The sequence below is a fragment of the Phodopus roborovskii genome, unplaced genomic scaffold, assembly GCF_943737965.1.
Source record: "Phodopus roborovskii unplaced genomic scaffold, PHOROB, whole genome shotgun sequence".
Lineage (NCBI taxonomy): Eukaryota > Metazoa > Chordata > Mammalia > Rodentia > Cricetidae > Phodopus > Phodopus roborovskii.
Window position 1 is genome coordinate 19,040,842 of NW_026126469.1, and position 23,263 is coordinate 19,064,104.

Genomic DNA, 23,263 nt, shown 5'->3' on the forward strand with positions numbered 1-23,263 from the left:
ACAGTTTGTCACTTAGAAACAAGAATACATTCTGGGAGACGCATCCTCAGGCAGGTTCAGCATTGTGCAAACAGAGAGTGTTAATGGCATGTAAACATAGATGGCGTGATGTACCGCATGTCTCGGCTACCCGCTGTTGCCTTTCAGTCCTGGGCTACAAACCTGTGAGGATGGCACGTACTGAATGCTGTAGGCAATTGTAGCAGTGGTGGCCATTGTGTCCCTGAACAGAGAGAAGATAGGTCAACAACACCAAGTGATAGGACATTTCCAGCTCCCATAATCTCGTGGGGCCACCGTTGTATATGATCTTCCATAGACCAGGATATCTTTATGAGAGAATAAATATAGTGTGTCTGTCTTCTTTTCAGCAACATTATATATTCCAGTGTCATTTCACAGTTGTGTTTGATTCATTGCCACTATTCTGGGTGCCCTGCTGTGTGGATATACTGAGGTTTGTTTCAGTCTATTCTGATATTCGTAGGCTTTTGCTTGGTTTCCAGATTCTTGCCCTTAAGTTGCTGTAGGCACCCTTTCTGTTACCTCTCTGACCTGCACATTTCTGTTGTGTATAATCCTCAGGGGAAGCTAGGACTAAGATTGGCCTGAGTTTTAGAAGACATTGCCTATTGCTTTTCCAAAAGCCTGCCCAGCTTCCACTCCAGCCAGCATTGTGAGAACCCCAGCTACTCCCCACCCCTCCAGGAAGCTAGCCCACAGAGAAGAGCGTATTCTTGGATAGCGTAGTTTCAGGCTTATTCGGGATGACCTAGTAAGGATGGGTTTGAGTGTGAGGGAAGGGAGAGTGGGGCCTGGATGAGCTGACTTAGCAGGATAGTAAGGAGCTAGCCTGGGGGAAGGCAGGAGAGGCGGCATTGGGCTGCTGTCCTGAGCATGCATGTATGCCTGTGTGTATGTATAAGCCCCAAACCTAGAGAACACATGGCTGGATTTCAGTAACTGTACCTGAAGTCAAGGGTGGAATGAGAGGTGGCTCTGAAGAGGCAAGCAGGAGGCAGAGCAAAAAGCCTTTTGAGGGAGATAGTGTCATTTGACAGATGGCCGGTCATCAATTCAATCCGAGCTCACAGAGGGAGGCCGCAAACTAGGTCTACCAAGATGGTGTATGTGAAGCCTCCTGTCTCTAACTTGGCTTGAGTTAGAGGAAACCATGTGACATGAGATGTGGAGAGCACCTCACTGCTGCTGTTACTAAGTACTATGGGCTTCATTTTCTCCCTTTGTTCAGAGCATCCGGTCCAAAGTGGAGCTATCAGTCTGGGATCAACCGGAAGACCTTAATCTCTTCTTCACCGTGACCTGCCAAGATGGTATATCCTACCCTGGTCAGAGAAAGTGTGAGGGTCTGAAGATTGGGGACACGGTAAGTGTTCACCCTTAGTTTATATGAGTCCTTGTTCACCAGGATAATTATTCACTGATAAATTTTGTAGCTTCCTGGAATCTTCCAGAAGCTTGTGTTTTGCCTTCTGGTTCAGCATCCTTGCAAAGGCTGTGTATTTTGTTTGACAGAACTCTAGTCCATAGACCCCCTCAGTGCTCAGTGACACTGAGCCCTTAGTGCTTTATAGCCACTGTTGTTTTAGCTTGACAGGGATGCAACCAGGTGGAAGAGTATCGATAGGAATCTAGGAGACATGGCTTCTATTCCTCATCTTTTCTCTTAACCATGCAGCCACCTCTCCAATCCCCTCCAGTAAGCTTTGATGAGCATTCCTTTCCTCAGAAAATAAAGTGAGGGAAAGCTTCCTTGCATATGTCAGAGGGTCTGGGTAAAAGCAACAGTATCTTGTGGACACTAATGACAGTCAACATGGTGATAAGCCAGTTCCCCCTGCCTCAGGAAGACCTGGGAATATCTGCATACACCTAGCTAGCCAGGACATTCTAGGCTCTTCTCTGTAGTTGGAATTTTCTTTGGATCTCCAGCCAGCTCCCAAGTAAAGACATGGGGACTTTTAATAATAATTACGAATGCTCAGCCTTCGCTTAGGCTTGTCCTGCTCTTTTAACTTAGTTTAACTGGTTTCTATTCATGTACGTCTTGCCTCGTGGCTTTTTACATTTCTTTCATTCTGTATGTCCTACTTTCCTGTTTCCTCCATGTCTGTCTGTCAGTCTGGCCCTTGGTGTCTTCCTTCCCCAAGCCTAAACTCCTCCTACTACTCTGCCGGCCCAGAGGTCCCACCTATGCCTCCTCCCTCACTAACAGCCATTGGATTTTTATTAGGCCAGTCGGGTGCCTTAGGCAGGCAAGGTGAACCAGCAGCACCTTTGCATCCCACCTTTTCACAGTCACACAGTGGTGCCTGACCACTAAAGGATGCGGTTCAGAATACAGTCTGGAAGGTGAGAGGTCGGGGGCCCTAATAATTAGGAAGCAAATTCTTCTCCCAGACAGATTTTCCCAAATACATCTTGCTTTTTTTGTTTGTTTGTTTTTTGGATTTTATTTTTGTTTTTTTGTTTTTTTTTTTTTTTTTTTTTTTTTTCCTGAGATAGGTTACTCTGTGTATCGGTCCTGGCTGTCCTGGAACTCACTTTATAGACTAGACTGGCCTTGAACTCACTGAGATCGCCTGCCTCTGCCTCCCAAATGCTGGGATTAAAGGCGTGTACCACTACAGGCCAGCTTATTTCACTTTTACCAATTTGAAAAAGTCAACTTGTCAGGAGAGTCATTACAGAAATCACTCAAAGAACAAAAAAAAAAAATGATGTGTTTGTCACTACACTCCCCCTTCGACTTCCTATTTATGCAAATAGGGTTTTGTGCTTAGTTTTCTGTGGACAAAATAGAAATGATAATCTCTACCTTTAGCAATAAGTCATATTAGTATACAGATTTATCAAGTATTTATTCAGTCACTAAAGAGACTCTTTAAATAAAACTGGAATAATTGTCAAAAGTTGTATTTATATTGTTTAGATAAACGATAGTGAGTTCTTAGTCAAGATGAATTAAGAAAACAAAAGTCTTACTGATGTCATGGGGTTTAAGAGACAGCAGTAGGAGCTGGTGAGATGGCTCAGGTTTGCCGCCAAACCTGGTGATGACCTGAACTTGATCCCTGGAACCCACATAGTGGAAGGAAAGAACTGACCACCATATGTTGTCCTCAGACGCATGTACCATGGCATGTGCACCCCACACCCAAAGAACAAAACAAAACAGGCAGTAGGTAGGCAGCCATAAATAGGGAAAGAACGTGTGAGTGGCTCCTGTAGGTCTCTGCATGGGATGCATGGGATGTGTGGGGCAATGTCACTTGGCATCAGCAGTAGGTAGTTCTGTAGCTGAGGAAGCATGTTCTCTGGAAGGGATGGCTTGACCAAGGCTCAGGGCATGGATTGTCTGCAGTGTTTATTTACCGTTGGCAGACCCACTTATCAGATGTGGCAAGGCCACAGAGCTTGAGCAAACAGCTTATCTTATAAAACAGGAAAACTAAGATTTAAAGATCATTTAAAAAACTAAGTTATGGTTAATCAGTTAATTATAATTAGTATCTTATATTTTGTTTTGAGTATTAATAGAACAGAGGGAATGTGGTCTGATAGTAGTTTTTGTTTTGTTTTTTTTAAGATAGGATCTCATGTGCACAGTGAGTTCTGGGCTAACCTATCTAAATATAAAAAAAAAGAAAGAAAAATAACAAATGAATGCCATGCTGAGGGCCAGTGAGACGGCTCAGAGAGTCGGAGCACTTGTTGCCACGCCTGATGGACCATTTGAATTCTGTCCCTCGAAGTGACAATGTGGAAGGAGAGAAACCACTCTGCAAACTGTCTTCTGCCCTACATATATGTGCCATGCCACATGTGCTCCCCCAACCCAGGCTCCTTACTCCACCAAAATAAATGTATTCTAAAAAAATTTTTTTGATACTGTACCAATTGGGGCCATGTTAAGAGAAGATCTTTGGAGCCCCAGAGCCGCTCCTCAGGTCATACAGCTTGTAGTTTTATGGTGGAGTCTTTTTAGAGGAGAAAGTGACAAGCAGATGTCACTATGAATTGACTAAAAACAGCAAAAATGTGCTTGTTGAAAATGCCACCATGAGTCAGCATGGATGTGGAGTCCATTCACACTGTCTTAAACAATCAGGAAATTGCGAGGATCTTCCGTTTGGGGTCCCTCAAAGTGGAATACAGAGAAAACACATTTCATCCCACGGTGGGCAGGAAACAGACTGGGCAGTGAACGATTCTGTGTTCCCCCTCTTAGTTTCCTGAGAAACTACCCTTGTGATTAGGGAATCTAACGGGGCTAATGAAGTGAAAGTGCAAAGCTAAGGCTCTCTGCTCTGCAGCCCGAACCCCACACCACCTTCATGCCCACGGCCCTTTCTGCCATATGCATTTCAGAGGACAAGAGTCAGGACAGAGTGTGGTGATGGACAGGGACCTTCACCAGAGAGCAGTGCCTTGGGGTCCTTGTCATATTGAGCTCACATAGCCATCAACATTGGTGTTAAAAATATGAGGCTCAAAGAGGAGCCTGGAAAACTGGTCCCAGTGAGCAGCAGGCAGGACCCAAATCACAGTGGTGCCACAGCCCAGGCCTTCTCCATAGGCCTCGGGCGCAGTGAAGTAAAAGCTTCGGAGGCGTACGGGAGATGACTGCCACTTACACTCCAACCATTAGTGTACAGCTCTCACTTGTTTGACTGGGAGAGCTCACATGTTGTTCAGAAATCAGAGGAAAGGATTTTAAATGGAAATTTTTGTAATGAGATGACTTTTCAGAGCATTTGAAACAATAATATAAAGACAGCATTTGCACCAAACTGGTTGCCTTTGGCCCATCTTTCCTTGGGATCCAGTGGCCATAGCCCTATGGAAATAGCAGCAGGTCCCCAGGCAGGCCCCCACAGGCCCTTTGTCTTCTCTCTGTCCCAGTATTGTCTCAATGTCCAAGGGCCATAGTCACATGGTCCCTGTGGCAAGAACTGTGTGGTTTTTGTTGTCTGGGCGAAGATGACTGCACAGAGCTGCTCTTTTTCTGAGCTGGGTGTGTTACTGTCCACTAGATCATGCAGATCATGAGGGAAGGTCTTTCTGGAGTGTGCGAGTCTGGTGCAGTTAAATTGAGCTCTGAAAATTAAGAATTTTAAGGGGCAGCTGGGCATGGTAGTGTACATTTTTGATCCTAGCACTTAGGAGGCACAGGCAGGTGATGTCTGAGTTCAAGGCCAGCCTACAAAATGAGTTCCTGGACAGCTAGGGCTGTTACATAGAAAACCCCTGTCTTAAAAAAAAAAGTCAAATAATCATAAGTATTATTATTATTTAAGGGGCTAGAGTGATAGTTTTTTTAGAGGACCCAAGTCAGTCCCTTGTTACCTGTGTTGGTTAACTTATAACTGCCCATACATAGCTCCTGCTCCCAGGGATCCAGTACCATTTTTGGACTCTGAGGGAACCTGCCTCACATGTGCGTTCATGCACACACACACACTCACACACACACACACACACACACACTTTAATTAATTGATCAATTAATTTGTTTTTTTGAAGGGAGGTCCCTCACCTAAGTTTGAGGCCGTCCCTGTCCATTCACTAACAAGCCTGACTGACTGAGCTGCCCTATATCCTGGGAGTTGGTATTCTTAGGAACTGGCTTTGAGAAATCAGTGTGCATGTGGCTGGCTGTCCAGCTAGCATTAGCACCCCGTCCAAAGCCCAAAGGTCCCAGTGAGCCATTGTCACAGCCTTCTCACGGCATATCCCCTAGCCCCTTCTCTTGTCCACCTCTCATGACCCTGTACTTGCCCCCCACCCCCACCCCAGCTTATTGTCTCATTAAGATCTGAGTGGATTGGCATCTGCAGAACTCTGGGGTTGCTGGGCTTGTGTGGTGTTTGGACAATACTTTTGAGAGGGTGGGCTTTCCTGTTGGAGAGACAGGAACATCCTCCCAATGAGGTTAAGTCACCAGTGTGTTCAGGATGGCTGTCGCATCTGACCTTCCTCTAGACTGAGTCAAAACCTGGGGAGACCTCAGTATCATGCTTGTCCTGAGACCTCAGTTATCAAGGAAGGGAAGCCAAGAAGTTATATTCCAGTACCTTTTAGCCTCTCGGGGTTCAGACTGAACTGTAAGGACCAGTCAGTGAAACAGACCTGCTTGCTGTTTCCAATCCTGCTTTTTTTGAATTTTCAAGACAGGGTTTCTCTGTAGCTTTGGAGTCTGTCCTGGAACTTGCTTGGTAGATCAGGCTGGCCTTGAACTCACAGAGACCCATCTGCCTCTGCCTCCCAAGTGCTGGGTTTAAAGGTGTGCTCCACATTACATGAATTTCCCCCCCGCCAGCCTGGTCCCAGAGCCGTGTCTGCCCCAAATAACACATAGAGACGCTGTATTAGGTATAAAGCTGTTGGCCAGTTACTAGCGTTTCTTATTGGCTAGCTGTGCCTAAGTGTTTCCACGTGGTCTTATCTTACTGGAGAGAGGGTCTGGACCTCTTCTCTCTAGTCCCTACATTTTGACTCTCCTACCACATTTCCCAGAATCCTCCTTGTCACCTAGTCCTGCCTACCTTGCTTTCCTATTGGCCAACAGGGCTTTATTCATTAACCAATAAGAGAAACATATTTACAGAATGCCATCTCCCATCATTCCACCAATGCCCAACCTCCTGACCATGCTTTTTATAGCATTCCTGTGTCTCTAGCAGGAGCCAAGAACCATGGCTGTAATAGTCAATGCTTCTCTCTGGTTATCAGACAGCTGCCTGTAGGCCAGGCAGATAGACCTCTGGATGGAAGCCTTGACCCAGGAGGCCCTGGGACCCTGCTGACTTCTCAGTTGGGTACAAGTACAGATTTCCATGTTCTGGCTCCAATCCACAGGCTCCCAAAACTTCCACTTACATGTGGGCAGGGCTGAAGAGTGTCTCTCTCTCTGTCTGTCTCTCTCTCCTCCCGCCCCCACTTGCTTCCTCCCTTGACAAAGGTGGGTCTGCATGGGGAAGGTTGTGTTCACCAGAGTCAATAGTGGAGTGAGTGCCTTTGGCCCTTGCTGCCGTTTGTTCCCCTGCAGCCTACTGAGTTCTTGGTCTCTAGCTCTTCGTTTACAGTGGCAGGAAGTAGCAGCTTTGTGCTAGTCACTGGAAAGGGATGATAGCAACCTCCAGAGTCTCTGCTTCCCTTCATTCTTCCTGGCCCCATAGATAACTTTGTTCAGGCTCAGCCCCCAAACCCCGCCTGTGTACAAGCTCAGCATACATTCCCAGCCCAAGGCAGAAAGCTTTGCACAAGCCTATGACAATCACTTTGGAGGTCACCATCATGTGGTCTCTGCCTTGAGTGAGGCTGCCATTCTCCTTACCCAGATCTTTATATGAGCATTCACCCCACCCCCCTTTCTAGGAGGTGATATACTAGGAGAATTCAGACCTGTTCTAGGTGAGCGAGTGTACACACACACACACACACACACACACACACACACACACACACACATGCACGCACGCACACACACATGCGCACGCACACACGCACACACACACATACTCCTATGTAACCAGACAAGTTCTCAACCCTGACTCCCTTGAAGGGAAGACAGCTGCTTCTGCTTCTGGGGTGTATGAAAGGGACATTTGTGACAATACCCACAGCTGTGCAAATGCATTGTCATCAACAGATTTCAGTGCTGTGTAGATCCCCCATCTTGTTTCCTTCCCTTGAGCAACCCTGGACTTTGGAACTCAGGTTTGAACTTATCAATTGCTTCCCTTTTCTCCCTTCTTCTCACCCTCTGGAAGGATAACGGGTGCGATGGGGTTAGCCTTGTGTGCAGCTGGCTTGGTCTTCCTTCTGACTCTGGGCTCCTGGACACTCTCCTCAGCTTGCCCGTGTAAAAGTACCCCATGTCAAGTGTCCTGGTTGATGCTGAGGCCTGGGTGGTTGTTGTCAAGACCTCTGGGACTGGTTTGCTGACAAGCCTGACTCAGACCTGTCTTGGTCAGTATCGCTACCCTGAATGCCTCCAGATGCCACAGAATCTGGAAAGAGGCCTTTTGGAAACAAGTACTTAGAGTGCTCACAAGTGAGCATGATCACAAGTGTCCACCAAAGCAGTGGTGGACACTTACAGTGATGCCCAGCCCCTTCTGAACCCGGAATGATCAGAGGTGTCCTGGGAAATAAAGGCACCGGCTCAGATAGAAGGGTCCACTTGGGAGTGGCCAGGCATGCCTGCTTTGGGGGGGGGCATGCCCACACAGCTCCTTCCTCTGAGGAGGGAGGAGCAGACTTGGTGTTTGTCATGGTCTAATTCCTGGTAGGATCAAAGCGAGCCTCCTCCTACTCTCCCTTCGCCTCCAGGCTTGTGAGCAGCTTTATTGTCACCTGTCACCCCGCTAGGTCCACCTTGCTGTCGAGAAACTCTTCCCTAAAGGTTCCTTCCTTCCTTCCTTCCTTCCTTCCTTCCTTCCTTCCTTCCTTCCTCCTTCCTTCCTTCCTCTTTTTAAGTGCCTCCGTGTGTGATAGCTACTCAGGCAGGGCGTATCCTTTGCAGTCTCAGGACTGTGGGCTGGAACATAAGCGGGACTTTCAGGTGTGTCGTCCTGCCTCTGCTCCAACAGAGAGGGAAACCTCTACTGTGGGTCAGGTGGCTGCTCTCTGCCCTGCAGCTCTTGCCAGGGGGTACCACCCTGTCCTAGCACCTAGCCCAGTGCCTGGCATAGACAGTAAATATTGGTGAGTGAATGACTTTTGTGTTGGGAGGAGAGATGTGTACAGCCATAGGGGTGGCCTGAGGATAAAGGGCAGAGTAAGAGCCATGCATACCTTACTCTTGTGTATTTCTTCCGAGTCCCTCCCCTCAGAATCTTAGAGATGGTGAGAATGGACATTAAAGACCCATGCTCGATTCCTGTTGAAAATTAGCCTAACCAGTTGCTCCCAGGTAATAAATTACCTGGGATTGTTGAGCCACTATCTCTTCTTACCAGGGTTCCACCTGTGTGCTGGACAGGGTAGAGCTCATAAGGGATGTAGTGGCCATGCCCCCAGAGGGATGGGAGCCCGGGCTCACTATGGCTTTGATGTCTCCTCTCCTTCTACCCAGGCATCCTTTGAAGTGTCCGTGGAGGCTCGGAGCTGCCCTGGCAAACACACAGCTCAATCTTTCACTCTGCGCCCTGTGGGCTTCCGGGACAGTCTGCAGGTGGAAGTCACCTACAACTGCACGTGTGGCTGTAGCACAGGACAGGAGCCCAACAGTGCCAGATGCAGTGGGAACGGAACATACGTCTGCGGGCTGTGTGAATGTGACCCCAGTTACCTGGGCACCAAATGCGAGTGCCAGGAGGGGGGGAACCAGAGCGGGTACCAGAACCTGTGCCGAGAGGCAGAAGGCAAGCCTCTGTGCAGTGGGCGAGGGGAGTGCAGCTGCAGCCAGTGCTCCTGCTTCGAGAGTGAGTTCGGGAGGATCTACGGACCCTTCTGCGAGTGTGACAGCTTTTCCTGTGCCAGGAACAAGGGCGTGCTGTGCTCAGGTAGGCATCCAGCTACCACCTTTGCTGTGAGCCAGACCCAGGCCTGGATGCTGTGTGGACCCAGGCCTGGCCCTCTTCAGGATGGTGGTAGAAAGGATCATGCCTGTGGCTATCCTAGGAGAAGCCCTACTCGCCAGTGGCACAGGGTGGGTGCCCTCATGTGAAATATAATAACATCAGATCTGAGGGAATCTGCTGAGGTCTGCTCTGGAGAATTCAGCTGCAGTGTGTCTGGTGGGTGGGGATCAGCCACGAAGGTACAGTGTGGGATCGGGGGCACATGTGATGGCGTTGCTGCACCATGGGATGTTACCCATGGGGAGCATGAGTATGTAGGTGCTAAGAGGAGAGGGGGGCTTCCTAACGACAGAGCTCCTGTGTGACAGGTTTCAACACACCTTGAGGGGTGGAATTGAAATGTGTTAAAATTGTTGTGGAAAGTGCAGGACATAGGAGTGTCGTGGATGAAGGTATGTAGAAAGATCGGAACCCATGTGCAGACTCTGTGACAGATCATCCACCATCAGAGTGGTGACACATTCGTGTGAGCTAGGTGGTCCTGTCTAGGCTCATAGAAAAAGTGGGCTCAGGAGCAGCAGGAGTGGAGTTAGTTGTAAGAAATGGGGCTGAATGAGGTACTCATACATGCCTGGCAGAAAGGAGGATGCTGGCTCTGGTATGGGTCAGAGCCACGCTCCTGGGAGTGGCAGTACCAGGGTTATCCTTGGGTTATGTTTAAAAAACTCCACATGGTAGGATGGAGTTTCCACTGCGCACAGTGGATACACGGGCTGTATTAGTGGTAGTATTTTATTGTGCTTTCTTCTTGGGTCCAGAGTTGGATATAACCCTTGGGAATGTTTTTGCTCCACAATGCTGCTCGGCCCGTATTGCTTGGGAGCAGATTTGCTTGTGCAAATCCATCTGCATGGTTTAATAGCCAGAAACTTTACTTTCCTTGGACATTGGTTTTCCCATCTCTAAAAGTGGCCCAACATCGCTTGGTTCTGCCTTACTTTGAGAATGGAAGGTGAAATCATAAACAAGGAGCCTGAGTGAGCAGAGCCTAGCGGGCACGGGGCAGTTGGTACAGGGTATGTGAATAGACCTTTGAGGGGAAAACTGAACACTTTCACTCGTTTGCTGAGTGAGCACACTTTTGTATTCAGCCATCAGAACCCACAGTACTGAGTTAATGTCCTTCATTGTAGAGTTCTGCCAAAGCATGTGTCTGAAAAATCCCTTCACCTATCTAACCCTGTGACCTCGAGGCTCTCATGGGTCAGGGATTGAGAGACCAGAGGGGTGCCAGGTGAAAGGTCCAGCAGCTCACTAGCTTCCTAAGATGGGGTGCCCCCCTAACACACAAAAGTCAGACTCAGCCCCGAAAGAACACTTGAGTAGTGGGAAGTTGATGGGGGAGTGGTCAGGGTTGTGCTGTCTCTCTGGCGAGCAGGATTGATAGGGAGCATCTGGCAAACCAATCAAGGGACACTTTTCCCATTCACTCTTTCACATGCGTGTGTCCCGTCCCGTCCCGTCTACCCCCCTCCCCCCGTATTGTCAAGAGAGCTGCTTTTCGAGAAAGTGGAAGGTTTATTCTTCAATTTAGAATGTACTGGCTGGTACAATGTAACATTTAAAATCATCCATGCTGTCATCGCTCTAACGTTAGTTTCTTTCTTCCCCAGTTTTTTCCTAAGTTAGCATCGGTGTCCGATGTCTTGTTACTCGCCCTCTCTTTCCTCCGGAGAGGAACTCGAATTACTTTAGTAAATTGCTGATTAGAGCATTCTTGACTCTTCAGTGTACATTGCCAGACCTTCCATCTCTTCACTTGAAAAGCCACACTAGTGGAAACGTGACAACTCTCCAGGTCTTCCTGGAGAAGGTCACCGTTTAAGACGAGCCTGGAGCAAGTGTGGTTCCAGACAGGGCTGGAACGCTCCTGCAGGGAAGGGTACCTCATGCTTCTTGTGCCTCAGACCATCTGGACACAGCTGGGAAGGGGTAAGCAGCTGCTTCCTCCAGTCCTGGGTACCCTGGTCAGCCTGAGCTGCACACGCTGGTTTAGGATCTTGGGGTGGCTGCTCCATTTGGGGTTTTCATGGGAGAGAAAGCCTGTTTTCCTAAGAGCTCTGCTCCCAAAGATGCTGACTCAGGCTCTCAAACCATCAACCTCAGCATTCTCTGGCACTTCTCCTTACCCTTGGCCCCTGCAGCCCATCCTGGAAGTGGGTCTTGTGGTTGAGGTCTGTCATTGGGAGGGGGAGGGGCTGTGTACTGGAAGAAGCTGCTGAGACAGAGTCAGGGCCAGGATTGGTGGGGAAACCCAGATAGGCTTCTTCTACTTCTGGTTCTTCCTCTGCGGGGCTTGTAGTCCTTGACCCCTATTGAGAGACAGGAAGATGGAAAATTCAAGAGGCTGTGGGTTTGGGATAGGTTTTTCATCATCAGAACAGCAATAAAGAGAGTGAAGTGAGGAGCAGTTGTTACTGTTCTTGTGACACATCATCATGGGGCTCTTGCTGTGGCTCACCTCTGCCCTCTAGAAGCAGCAATTTACAGAATAGCTCTGTCCCCAAACCATTTCCATGTGTAACTGGAGTTTTACGAGGCCCTTGTGAGGGAGTCTATTCTTCTGATTCTTGGAAAGTGTTGACTTTTCAAAGTTTCTTTAAACATGAGAAGAGGTCTGGGTCTGTTCAGCTATTTTTAATGCAGTAAAAGGGACTTGCTCAAACTTAGTGCTTCTTGGTGATTTGTATGCCCAACAGTCATCTCCTGGGCCCTAGTCACTCTTATGAAGCTATTGAGACTTTACATTTAATCATCTGATGGCCAATCTGCCTCTTGGGTCTCATAGGATGAGAAATTTAAAATCTAATCAGTTGTGAAATTTTGAGTAGACCTTTTTGGACTTATGACTCTGAGGCCCCCAAAGTACATTATAATAAGGTTGTATAATTCATATGCCACTTTTATTATGTGATAGATAATGACAGCCCAAAGGACACCTGTAGGTCTTTTCCAGAGATAGAAAATGGAGCATGACATTCGAGGCATCTTTGCTAATAAGCTGAGCCAGCATCCAAGAACAGATCCTGGGTCTGCCGACAGGTCTCAATAAACTTACAACAGTTCTTCAAACCTCTGTAGGTAAATGACTCTGTGATTAAAGGCCTAGCTCTTAGATTTTGCTTCTTACCAAATGAAACACCATTCATGACGGCATTATCCAGGAGTGTTGAAAAATATTCATGGAGATTAAGTAGGGCTTCCAAATACAGCCTCTGAGGATGGATCATTTGCATTTGGGAAAGGTAGGGCTGGAGGGCAAGTGGGTGAAACATGGAAAAGGGGCAGTAGTGGGAACTATTTTTCCATGCAAATAGCACAGTCAGATTTTGCACACTGGTAGGTAAACTTGGGTGAGAAGTAAGACTCAAGTAAGTTGTGCTTTAAAGGCCCAAGTAAAGAGTTACTGTGTAGTTAGTTCATGGGCAGTAGACCTGCATGGCATGCCTACCATGAACTCCCATCTCTGATCTCCGGCCAGAGCCCAGGGTTTATTACACACTTGCCTCTTCTCCAGGTCCTTATCCACCACTGCACCAGTCTTAGCCACCACTGGTCATGATGGGTATGCAGTGATACTGACCTGATGGAGTCTTCTGGGAAGAGTATCCAAGAGCACCCTGTCTCCATGCCAACCTGCTGTCCCAGAGTCATCTCTGTTGGCCAATCAGATTCACACACTTGCATGAGGAACCACTTCCTGTGGTCCCTGCTGCCTACAAGATGAAATCACTGTGACTTCAGCCCTATCTCTTCATCCTTATCTGCCATGCGTGGAAGTTGGATCACAAACTGTTGGTTCCAAATAGGAAGTATTCAGTGACATCCCCCTCCCCATATTTGGTGATCACTCCTTGCTGTGTCTTTTATTTAATTAGCCATCAGCATACTGCCCCCCACCAGCTTTACTATGAATTGAAGGAGGGGGATACTCTCAACCATCAGTTGAGATCCAGAGCCACACTATGAGTAATAAATAAACAGAGGGTGATCAGAAATGTTGGAGCCTGGCTTGAAGTTGCGTACCTTTATTCCTGGCACTTGGGCATAGGCAGGTAGATTTCTGTGAGTTAAGGCTAGGTTGGTCTACATGGTAAATTATAGGCCAGCTAGGCCTACCATAGTAAGACCCTGTCTCTTTAAAAAATGTATTTATTTTTCTAATTAATTTTATGTGTGTGTGCCTGTGTATATATGGATGTGCATTGGATCCCCTGGAACTGGAGTTAAATATAGTTGTGAGTTGACATGTGGGTGCTGGGAACCAAACTTGGAGCCTCTGCAAGAGCAGTAAACACTCTTAGCCACTGAACCATCTCTCCAGACACTTGAGAGTGACCCTGTTTTTTTTTTTTAAAAAATATGCCTTGGCATTCTCACAGATTTCTTTAGAGATATAATTTTCACACTCAAAATCAGTAGCCTGATGGCCATTCCCAAGGCCTTGGTCATTGCTATACATCTGTGATTGTGTTGCATTTTACATGATTTTATAAATATTTAAATACATTTACTACATATAATGTATGTAGCTTGTCTTCTCCCCCACCCCATGCCACCCTGGGTTTTGCTTGTGTTGTTTTTAAGATGGGCTCTCACCATGTGGCTGGCTTGGAGTTCACAGAGATCTGCCTCTGCCTCCCAGGTACTAGGATTAAACGCATGCACCCCTATACCCGGACTCTATAACTTGTAACAGGGCAAGCCCACATGCAACTTCCATGACAAAATTTTGAAGAGAAGAACCTTATCAGTGAGCCAAGATCCAGGCATACTTAACCCCAAGAGGTCCCTCCCAATGGGAGTGCTGCCACTGTGGGCTTCCTATGGAAACTCCTAGGAAAATCTGAATTTTTTCATATATTTAATCTTGTACGGAGAAACTCATTGATGGTTATATTCAGATGCTACTGTCAAATATAGGCTTACACATGCGCGCACACACGGACATGTGTATGTATGTGCTCACAGACACTCACCTGTACACACATCTTCCCCTCTCCCCAAAGGGAAAACATTGGGAACTCAAATAGCAGTTTCCTTAATCACGTGGTCCAGATGATCTGGGTCTCTTAAACTGGAGTCAGCCACCCTCCAGCAGTTTGTGCCTGGAGAAAACTGGTTGGAAAAGTCACTGCTGAGGGATAACAACAACCTGGTGCTCCCAAGGACACGTCAGTGATGTCCCTCTTGGAGTCATTTTGTTCTGGGCATGTTGCTACCTACCATTCAATAAGAATCTGTTGTACACTATACATTGTTGCCCCTATGCCAAGCATTATATTCTGCATGGATTTCTAAGTTTTTCATTGCCTCTGGAGTTTTCCACCGGGGTTGAAGATGGGCATATAAAACATCGCAAGCTTCTCCCTGCATCTTCTGGATGTTTGTGTGAGCTTGAAAGATGGTAAACAGTGGGCAAGCCATTCTGAGCACCTGCCTTGCCCCGTGCTGTGAGTCCTGCTCTTGGGAATAGAGTTGTGCCACCACTCAGGTCACCAGAGATTCTGAAAGGGGAATGAGCTAAGCGTTGCCCCCCATCACCCTTTCCTCTCTGTTTAGGAAGGGAAGTATGCAAATAGAAGGCCTCCTTCCCAGGGTTCTGCCCTTGATCAGGCCAGATCCATAAACTCACGATGTTAGGCTTGAGAAGAACATAACAGCTTTAATAAGCAAAATATGCAAATTCAGGGAGACCCTGAGGATGGCAGAACTTGCACTCTGTCATGAAGGCACAGGTGCTATTACCCACTGAACATCATAGGATAATGGGGTTAGGACATTTTCAGCTCTTAGATTTAGAAGTTTGAGAGACCTCTGGTGGTGGAAACAATTGTTCCTAGTGTCCTTTTCTTCTCTGTCTCAGCTGAGAGTTGAGCCAGCATTTTTGTTTTGGCCCCAGTGTTTTGGGTACTCCAGTGCATTCAATTATTAGCAGGGGCAGGGCAGGATCTGAGGGTGCTTTGTGTCCTTTTAGGTGAGTGTCCCCTCCTAGGAACACTGCCCTTGGAGCACCATCCACATCCCCATGTTCCCTGGAGTCTGGAATTGCTCAAGCTGTTTTTCTTCCTCTTTTCTGGGACACATTCTTGGGGTACCATTGCCCTCTAAGCTCACCCACAACCCCACCCACGAAGTCCTTCAGGTGAGTTCAGCTCTGTCCCGTACTAAAGAAAGTTCTACATAGGTGCTGTTTGATCCACAGCACTGACCTTAGGTGATAGGCAGACATCGTAAATGTTTTAAAGCATGTCTTATGGGGCTGGAGAGATGAATCGGGGTTAAGAGCACCAGCTGCTCTTGTAGAAGACTTGGTTTTGGTTCCCAGCACCTGTCAGCTAATAACTGCCTGTAACTCCAGTTCAAGAGGCCCCCATGCTATCTTCTGGCCCCTTTGTGCACATACAGATATGCAGGCCAGACATGCATACCCATAGATACACATTTTTGTTTTGTTTTGTTTTTAAGCACTTCTTATGATATGGGGATTGTTTCCTTGGGAATAGATGAATGTTAGTGTTTTGTATATATCACTAATAAGCACTAACTAAGAGGGGTCTTTGTTTTGTATTACATGCCTTTTCTAATAGTGCTAGTCACACATAGTAGGTCAATATGTATTATTTACTTTGGGGGAAACTGAGGCCCAGATCCTAGACTAAAGTTTCTTCAAATTTAAAATGATAATAATAATAATAATAATAAAAAGTGATCTTGCTCTATTGCCCAGGCTGGTCTTGCCCATTGGGTTCAGGCAGTCTTCTTGTTTCAACCTCTGGCTGGAAGGTGTGCGTCACCCTGTCTCACCTGCTCCGTGCAGTTCTTGACTATAGATTCAAGCCAGAAGAACCGTTTGCATTGTGGCCATGTCTACCGTGGGTGCCATATTTCTATTAACTCGTACCTTTGCCCAAAACTCTGGATTCCTAGTTTAGCCCTCAATGCCACCACCCTAGCATTTAGCCCCACATTTCTAAGTCTTACCTAGTTAGTCTTTATCATGGGCAAGATTTTAGGAACTACTTTGTCTGTTTTCCTAAAATGAGTCTCTCTGGAGTTAGATTCCATCACTCTCAGCAGACCAGGGCTGAAGGACCCACGTAGAAAAGGCTCTTCACAAGGTACCCACTGTGTTATTTATGACTCTCCTTTGAGGAAGGCACAGGATGTTCCTCTCTGCATTTGGCAGATGTCTGGCTGTTGTTATTGATTACATTGAGCCCACTTACTGTGAATGAACCTTTATTAGTCCAGTCTATTAAGGTGAGCTGCCACCAAGCTTATGGAGTTGCTCCTGCCCTACCAGCACACTGTTGTACTGTTATAGAAGCTGCCACGGGCTCAGAAGGATGCTGTGAGCCACACCCTCACAGATTCTGGCCTCAGGCCTCCGTTTAAGAAGTCTCCCTCCCTGACCCCAGTGGGCTCTTCTCTGACCAGCTGCCTTCCTGCTATCTTCTGGCTCACCGAGGCTCCTGACAGCCAAGCCACAGTGTGGCCCACACATGTGACATTTCAGACCAGTGAGAATGCTGTGCCAGTCTCAGTGGCGAGTTTGGGGTGGAACTGGGCAGTGGTTCAACTGCACCGGTATGCCAACTTTCCAGTGGCGTGCGTGACCGAGAGGGCGGTGAGTTCGCACTCCGCAGATGTGCCCCATATCTCCCCAAAGTGCCTGCCAGGCAGATCGGGCAATTAAGCCAACCCCAAGATGTGCAGCTGGGGCCCCTCTGTTTCTTTTGGCAACAGCCTTCTGCTTCTCTTTCTGAGTCGGCACGCTTGGGGCCTGGACAAGGACTATGGTGTATTTTACACAGCAGTTTGCAGGCTTCTTTGAAAATGGAAAGATTTCCTTAAAGAACATAGGATTTTCCCCCCAATCTTCCCTCCACTGCCATAATCTCCCCAGGACAGAGAGCTGGCCCAGAAGCCAGGCCCTTTCCCTGCCTCCCTTGTGGATGATAATACTACTATCATCATGGACCTCAGGAGCCAAAGCCAGGAAGGCCATGGCATTCTTTGGAAGGGCTCTGTGACATTGACAGTGGAGTCTTAGCTTCTAGGACAGTGCTGTGATAGCAAAGTAAAGTGGTAATTCACAGAAACTTGGCCTAAAGCAATGCCACCCTGTTTTTGTCATCGTGGTCACCATTTGCTCCCCAGACATGAGCTTGTGGTCCAGACACATGAAACGCAAGAGAGTAACAGCCACTCATGGGGAAACACCATCAGTTGGCAGTAGTAGGACCGGTTTGTCAACAGTAAGCCAGAGGCCAAGAGTGAATCCCTGTGTGACTCCCAGCTGATGTAAGTGCTGGGAGATTGGAACATTGTAACAAAGCCCGGGTGCGGGAGGGGGCTGTGATTTCTCTTTGACCATGAGAAAGGAAGGCGAATCCTCAGTTCTTCTTTGTGGTAACCCCAGAGCCTGTGGATTTCGTGAATGTTTGTTGATAATTTGAACTATCTCAAGGATCATGTCAGTGAGTACGATCAGTGGTAACTGGTGTTTAATAATGTCACTTTCTTAATGTTCATCATTGGGAGTCTCTTTCCCCTGGCCTTGAGGTCTGTCCAGCCATCAGCAGCACATTCTCGGTGTCCTCTAAGGGCCAGAGCCATGCTAGGCACCCGGGACACACAAATACAAGTTTATCAATGTGTGGGCTCATGGGATAAGGAACACAACCAGCAAGTACTATATTCTCCGCGTTAAGTATGTCAGTTGTTTGGGTTTTGTGAGCCAGGGTTTCCTTGTATGCCCTTTGCTGGTCTGGAATGCGCTGTGTAGACCAGGCTGGCCTCAAAACTGTGCTGACCCTCCTGCTTCTGCTAGTTGGGTGCTACTGTGGTCAGCTTTCAGACATAATCAGTGAGGGGAGGAAGAGAAATAAGGAAGGAGGGGTGAGGGAGGGGGAAGGGTGAACATGAAAGTCAGAAAAGAAAAACAAAGCTGCTTCCGTCAGGGGCCGGGCTCACTAGCCGCTCATCTTTCCTCTCTCTTCACAGGCATGTTTCTCAGAACACTTGACCCCAGGTGCCGTCTTCACTGGTCGCCTCCCCCTTGGCCCTGTGAAACTCGGTCCCATTTGGACTTAACCCTCGTCTCCTTGGCCAGTGTCCTCTTTTCCTGCCTCCAGTCTTCCTAGCCAGCTGCCAGGGTCAGAGCTGCACAGCTGGCCATCCCATTCTCTCTGGGGTCACTCTCTGGGGTACCTCCAGCAAGCCCTTCCTCTAGTCCCCAACTGAACTCTGTTAGCCTCCCAGCAATGCTTCCCCAGGTGTCTTGGTCTCTCTTTTGGTTGTCCGGTGCGAGGCAGAAGCGTAGACGCTGCCCTGTCTCCCGCCTTCTCTCCCGCCTTCTCCCTGACCTATCCATCTGACTGCACTGACCCTTTCTACCCTTTCAAGTCCATTCCCCCTGTGTTCCGACTGTCCCAGTGTGCATGCTGTCCACACTGCAGTCAGTGTGATGGTCCCAAAACGAGACTCTGCTCCTGTCCAGACTCCTAGAGGCGCCTAAAGTAACGGGCAGGTGAAGGACTCCAGGAGGAGTGGAGGGAGTCAGGCGGTGGGCTTCCATGCAGGTTGTGCATGAGATGGGAAATGCAGGTGTTCTATTCCCAGGAGGAGCAGCCACTGGTTCTTAAACAGAAGTGTAGCACTGCCTGGCTCATGTTACAGTTACAGAGATCACAGAGGCACCAGGCAGGAGCAGACACAGGATGGGGCTCCTGGGAGAGGGCATGGTAGTTGGGAACTCAGGTCCTCTAGGTTATAGGAATTCCTCCTCAGGCAGCTTGGCCCTGAAGGATCAAGCGAAGCTCCTTCCAAGAAACCCTCCTGCCCCCCTCAGCCCTGAGGATCCCTAACTTAACCATTTTCTGTCTTTTACTTTCATTCCTACCTTCCCCTCCTGGCTGCCTGCTGTCTTGCCTCTTCAGATCCCCTCTGTGAAACTCCTGATAATTTCTACCTCAGATACCCCTTTCCACCACTCTCTGTAAACGAGAGGCTTAACAGAGGCCTGCCCCAGCCTCCCAGACCCAGTCACACACGAGCAGCAGCTGTGATTTCGGAGGACCAACGGCTCATCCATCCCTGTTCACAGAGAAAATAAAGGGCCAAGGCTGACTTAGTGCCTGTGGTGGAATGAGCCAGGTGATGCTTTAGGCTACACTATCTTAATGATATCATACTTTGAACCCCCTTAGGCATTTAATTATCAATCATGATTGAACTCCCCAGAGAGGAGGTGCTACATAATACTGGGTGTAGTGGTACACGCTTTTAGTGCTGGCACTTGAGAGGCAGAGAAGGGTGGATTTCTGTGAGTTCCAGGCCAGCCAGGGCCAAATAATGAGACACCGTCTTAAACAAACAAAAAGTATAGAGTCCTGTAGCCAAGTGTTCTACCACTGAACTATATATACCAAAGCCAGAGAGTAGACTCCAGAGTCAAACAAATGTAGTTCATACCCCTGCCAACTTCCTACTGTGTAGCTTTGGTCAATTTCCATTTCCCAGCCCTGTTAAAATTAAGGTAAAATTAAGGTAATAACTACTCACCGAATGGGATTATTGGGTAGACTTAGGTAGTTTGCATACATTGCTTAGAGTAGTATCTAGCTGTGTTAGCTTTCCAATTCAATGACAAAATACCTGAGAAAATCATTTGAAGATGAGGAAGAGGTTTTGGGAGTTGATTCCTTGTCTCCTGTGTTGAGGCAGCATTGGGGGCCTCAAACCTTATCAGAGCTGGGAACCGAGAAGGGGTTAGAGGCTGGATCCCCTTCAAAGGCACACCCCCAGTGACCCAGCTCCCCCCACTCTGCCTCACACTGTCCCAGTAGTGTACCCTGGAGGACAAGCCTTAAACACAGCACCTTTGGAACACGGTCCAGGTCCGGGTGTAGCTCTGGCCAATTGCCAGCATCCTGTCATCTGTTCTGAGGAGATTTCCGTGGCCTGATCCAAGTGGGAGTAAATGTCAGAGCAAACTGTCCACCTGTTATGCTCACGATGCCTTGGTTGACAGGCACTCTCTCTCACTGTGGAAGGCAGTGGTCTGGCCAGAGCCAGCAAGGGGGTGCTAAGATTGCCAAGGGCATGGGGCAGAGCTCTCTGGCCCAGCTGAGCTTCAGTGGAGGTGGCTGGAGAGGGTGGCACTCAGCAGGGCTTTCTCAGGGAGTCTGGCTTAAACCAGCTGTGCTATGCTTCCCTATGGGAGGGGCTGCCCTGAGCCCAGGAGACCATGGGGAGGAGCCAAAGTTGTCAGCAGTTTATCCAGTTGCAGCTAAGAGCCCTAAGAGGGAGCTGGAAATCTCCCGCGCATCTCAGAAGTCCTTTGTCTTTGCTCTTTCTCTAACTAAGGACTGTGCAGACAGGGGAATTGTCAGACAGTGAATTAGGGTCAGAGTAAGAGACACCCTGGCCAGCCAGGGACACACGAGGACATCTATGTTCCATTACATAACTCTAGCTTGTTTGTCAACAGAGAACCAGGAATAGTGTGTTCCGGAGGGATTTCCCCTTCCTGTCCAAAGCTCCAGATAGAGCCCTGTGTGTGTTTCTAGGCACAGAGTCAGAGCACCTGAGAAGGCTACACAGCCTGGCATCAGAGTGCCCAGGATACACACGCACACGCGCGCGCGCACACACACACACACGCATGCACACACACACACACTTACTGGAAGGCTGCACCTTGGCTGAAGGTTACACACACACACACACACTTACTTACTGGAAGGCTGCACCTTGGCTGAAGGTTACACACACACACACACACACACACACACACACACACACACACACACACTTACTGGAAGGCTGCACCTTGGCTGAAGGTTTCACTCAGATGTCTGGAACAGAAGCGAGGCTGGACTGACTGGTACCAGGGAAGTTACCCCAGGAGGTCCTCCAGCTCTTACTGCTCTACTTCTTTAACCACTTCCTGTTTATGGGTATGTTCTGAGGCCAGGAGGGACTGTGGGAGATTGAAAGCTGAGGCACAGCTGTGGCTGAGAGGGCTTGAGAGTAAGGAGGCAACCTCGACCTCAGGCCTGTGAGGAGAGAGGAGGCTCACCCACAGTGGAGGAGGCGGTGTGTGTACACATGAAGGTGAGATTTGGATGGTGGTAGAGGTAGGGGACCTTGAGAAGGGATGGTTCAGGCTGAGGGCCATCTTCCGTCAGCCACAGCTAGAGTCGGGAGGGAGCCAATGGGTTCCAGAACTAAACAGGAGCTGGTTTTGAAGGTTGTGACTTCTGCCTGCTTGAGACTATCTAAATTTAGAGTTGACTATAGGTAGATGAGAACCGTTCTTGGTTCTCTCCATCAAGTAGGCCCCTTTCTCCCTTCAAGCCCATGGTCTTGAAGAGTCCAGCCTGTGGGTGAAGTAGAATGGAAACTTCCTTTCTGGGCCCAGAACTGAACACTTGCCTCCAGGGTCAGCCTAGCAGCCGGGCCTGCCTCGCTTTGCAGATTCAAAGTTTATATTCAAGTTTGAATGTGTGGGTGTCAGGGACACCAGGGAACTCCCCAGGCAGGGCAGGCTCAGTTGGCCTTTGTGTTGTCAGCCTCTCCACCTAGACTCGTGGCTGTGGTTCGACAGCTTCACCAGGCCCTGGTGCTGGCAGGCAGTGTTGGGTGTGGATCAGGTAGTCTGTGGGAACTTACAGCTTTGCAGGCCTTCGATCAAGTTGGCGTGAAGCCTCCTTCCTGCATGGCAGTAGCAATGGGGACTATGGTGTTTCCTGAATTCCAAGCATGTTGAAGTGTTTTAGACAGGTTGGCTTACCTGATAGGACTACCTAGTCAGGAGGTGTTTCTACTAGCCTAACATAGAAATAAGAAGCCAAGCCAAGACGTGGGGTTTCAGTGCCAGCAGTTTGGGGGTGAGGGGTGGCAGACCAGAGAGCCTGATCTCAGAATCCTGCTGACTGCTGCCTCAAGTTCTAGATGTTTCATTGTGCTCCCGCCCTGTTTCCAACTTCTCTGCCATAGCCAACCTCAGTTTTATGTGGAATCCCCGTCTGTGCTTGTCCCGAGCTGATGTCTCTGAGTGTAGCATGGGCTGGGGAGGCTAAGCAGCACCTCCTCTCTGCTCAGGAATGCCTCAGTCCCTGGTTCTCCCTCCATTCCCTCCTTCAAGGTGATGCTGTCCAGCTGTCGGATCCTCTACTATTCTTGCCTCTGACGTGGTCTCCCCTGTTGCCTGAAGTTCTCAGTGCCTGCCTCATAGCCCTCCCTACTGCCTGATCCCCACTGTTGGGGCAGCCAGTTCTGTCTTGTTTTCAGGGCATTGCCACAAAGTGGCATTTTCACTGTCAGGAAAGACTATCGGAGAGTTCAGGGCCCTGTCCAAAGTCACAGTACACAGAGAGGATTTGAACTTGGTCCAGCCTATGCCCCTCCAGCCTTCCGCCATCTACCCTCGTTATCTTCACCTCCACCTCTCTGAGCATCTCCCAAAGGCACGGCCTGGGCCCCAGTCATCTCTCCTGCCAGTCTGTGGATCCTTCAGAGTTCGGTTTCCTACATCTTCCTTTTAGGAGGACGCTCTGCAGTTGTCCTGCTTGTTTCCCGTCCCGTCCCGTCCAGCTTGCCTGCGGGAGACGGCTGTGCTCACAGCCTCACATGCCTGCCTG

At 48.6% G+C, this 23,263-nt stretch overlaps 1 protein-coding gene across 1 annotated transcript in view; it reads left to right on the forward strand.

Moving 5' to 3' along the window:
• Positions 1-23,263, forward strand: part of Itgb5 (integrin subunit beta 5) — a 110,833-nt gene that overhangs the window by 73,328 nt on the left and 14,242 nt on the right. Inside the window, exons 9-10 of the mRNA XM_051191385.1 lie at positions 1,253-1,387; positions 9,104-9,533. Coding sequence (XP_051047342.1) covers positions 1,253-1,387; positions 9,104-9,533 — 565 coding nt within the window. The remainder of the gene's footprint in view (positions 1-1,252; positions 1,388-9,103; positions 9,534-23,263) is intronic.